This window comes from Haematobia irritans, chromosome 2, assembly GCF_050003625.1.
Source record: "Haematobia irritans isolate KBUSLIRL chromosome 2, ASM5000362v1, whole genome shotgun sequence".
In the NCBI taxonomy this organism is placed as follows: Eukaryota; Metazoa; Arthropoda; class Insecta; order Diptera; family Muscidae; genus Haematobia; species Haematobia irritans.
In genome coordinates this window covers 39,129,517-39,131,867 of record NC_134398.1, presented here as the reverse complement: position 1 = coordinate 39,131,867, position 2,351 = coordinate 39,129,517, and the positions used below count along the sequence as shown (strand labels likewise).

Genomic DNA, 2,351 nt, shown 5'->3' with positions numbered 1-2,351 from the left:
TTTATTTCTAAAGAAAATTTGGTCAGAATTTTATTTCTAAAGAAGATTTTATCAAAATTTTATTTCTTTAGAAATTTTTGTCAAAATTTTATTTCTACAAAATTTGTATCAAAAGTTTATTTCTATAGAAAATTTTGTCAGCATTTTATTTCTAAAGAAAATTTTGTCAAAATTTTATTTCTAAAGAAAATTTTGTTAAAATTTTATTTCTAACGAAAACTTTGTCAAAATTTTATTTCTTTAGAGATTTTTCTCTAAATTTTATTTCTTTAGAAATTTTTGTCAAAATTTTATTTCTTTAGAAATTTTTGTCAAAATGTTATTCCTACGAAATTTGTATCAAAATTTTATTTCTATAGAAAATTTTCTGAAAAATTTATTTCCATAGAAAATTTTGTCAAAATTTTAGTTCTAAAGAAAATTGTGTCAAAATTTTATTTCTAACGAAAATTTTGTCAAAATTTTATTGCTAAAGAAAATTTTGTCAAAATTTTATTTCTTTAGAAATTTTTGTCAAAATTTTATTTCTTTAGAAATTTTTGTCAAAATTTTATTTCTAACGAAAATTTTGTCAAAATTTTATTTCTAACGAAAATTTTGTCAAAATTTTATTTCTAACGAAAATTTTGTCAAAATTTTATTTCTATTGAAAATTTTCTGAAAAATTTATTTCTAAAGAAAATTTTGTCAAAATTTTATTTCTAAAGAAAATTCTATCAAATTGTCTATAGAAAATTTTTTCAAAATTTTATTTCTAAAAAAATGTGTCAAATTTCATTCCTATAAAAGTTTGTTATGACCTCTTAGCTGGAATGAAATCTTCACTCAACATCAAGATTTCGGTATATATTTTATGGGGTCTAAAATCAATATTTCTGGTTGGTCGTGCCCGTATAAAAATGTTTTGGCGAATCAGACTCATAGGCAACATATTTCTTTCCCTATGTCTTTGGGGATTTTCAACAGATAATTGGGCAAATTTGTCTGTAACCGTCGCAAAAGAAAATAATGTAAAATAATCTTGAGGTCGCAGTAGCCTATAATCCATTTGTCATTGAAATACATCAGGTAACAGATGTTAATATGTTGTAAACAACCTTTTGTGACCAGATTCATTTCCAGAATAAAGAATCCTACCTGTGGAGAGCCTTTTACTCATAGACAAAAAGGAAATTTGGAAACACATCTGCTCATCTGTCCTTTGAAACAGGTAAAAGGATTATGCAAACTGAAGATAAGAAACCTCTATAAAAAGGCAAGAGAACATAGATTTTAGAATTCATTCGTATAAAATCCTGCCAAAGGAGGACATCTTTACAGCATCATATAGTACGACGTTGTATGGATTTATCTCAACATGTCTTGAAGGTCACCTATTCGAAAAGATTAATGGAATGTGATCATTCCATCAGCATTATACGTTTGGAAAATTGTAAAACTCTCATCACCGTCTATACCAAGGAAATTATTCAGCGTTTAAGTAAACATCGTGTGATATCTGTGGCCAGAATTAAAGATGGCCAGGGACATAAAAATCTACTTCAATTGGAAGGTGATCTCTATATATCGTGTCGAACGTATATCAGTGATGAGGTCTTCAATAAAATTAATCGTCAACAAAATTTCTGGTTTGGTCGTAATGCAGCAAATCGCCTGATGTTATTCGAACATCCTGATCCTATATTTCACACTGAGGAACGTAGAGATTATCATTCTCCGCCCCCGGTGATGACATCAAATGATGAAGACGAAATGTAAGTAAGAAAGGGATTTTTTTTTAATAAACTGAATTCTTATATAATTCTTTGCAGCCCTCTTAGTGGTGACCTGAATTCACTTAATCTAGAGGAATCTGCAGCTGCCTAGCTGTTTCGATCAATTTTGTTATCAATTATTTTCATCGAAAGGACGAGGGATTCCATAAATTGTTCCCAGAAATAATTTGTTTAAAATTCTTGTTTTCGTTTTGTATACAGACTTCATCTTTATTAATAAATTTTGTACATAATATAAACTAAACTAAAAAGAAATATCGTGATTATATTATTGTAAGTTAAAGTCAACTTCGTCACATCAATTGCTCAATATTTGACGGAGTTCAATCGACTGTCTACAATCAATTTTCTATGCATTTCAAAAGTTATGGATTGGAATTTAATTTAAAATTTTTCTTCAGAACCTTTTTAGTTTAGATTGAGTTCCGGTTCCCACCGCAGTGAACACCAAACACCACAAGTTCTTCTCACTTCTTAAAGAGTTAGTTCGTTTGACTTACACATGAGAAACAATTTTTCAAATCTTATGATCGAAAAATGTAAACCTGTGATTATTTCTGCAAGATATTTTATTTT

General features: G+C 27.9%; 1 protein-coding gene across 1 annotated transcript; it reads left to right on the top strand.

Moving 5' to 3' along the window:
- The first annotated feature begins 1,075 nt into the window (after positions 1–1,075).
- On the top strand, positions 1,076–2,030 carry LOC142227488 (uncharacterized). Its single transcript, XM_075298041.1, has 3 exons — positions 1,076–1,210; positions 1,270–1,754; positions 1,812–2,030. The coding sequence occupies exons 1-3, from the start codon at positions 1,076–1,078 to the stop codon at positions 1,864–1,866; spliced, it is 675 nt and encodes a 224-aa protein (XP_075154156.1). The 3' UTR covers positions 1,867–2,030.
- Positions 2,031–2,351: the final 321 nt, after the last annotated feature.

Excerpts from the sequence above, each read along its gene's own strand:
- LOC142227488 (XM_075298041.1), top strand. The coding sequence starts at position 1,076 with ATGTTAATATGTTGTAAACAACCTTTTGTGACCAGATTCATTTCCAGA. Across the intron at positions 1,211-1,269 it reads TCATCTGTCCTTTGAAACAG|ATTTTAGAATTCATTCGTAT; the intron begins GTAAAAGGATTA and ends AAGAGAACATAG. Across the intron at positions 1,755-1,811 it reads TCAAATGATGAAGACGAAAT|CCCTCTTAGTGGTGACCTGA; the intron begins GTAAGTAAGAAA and ends AATTCTTTGCAG.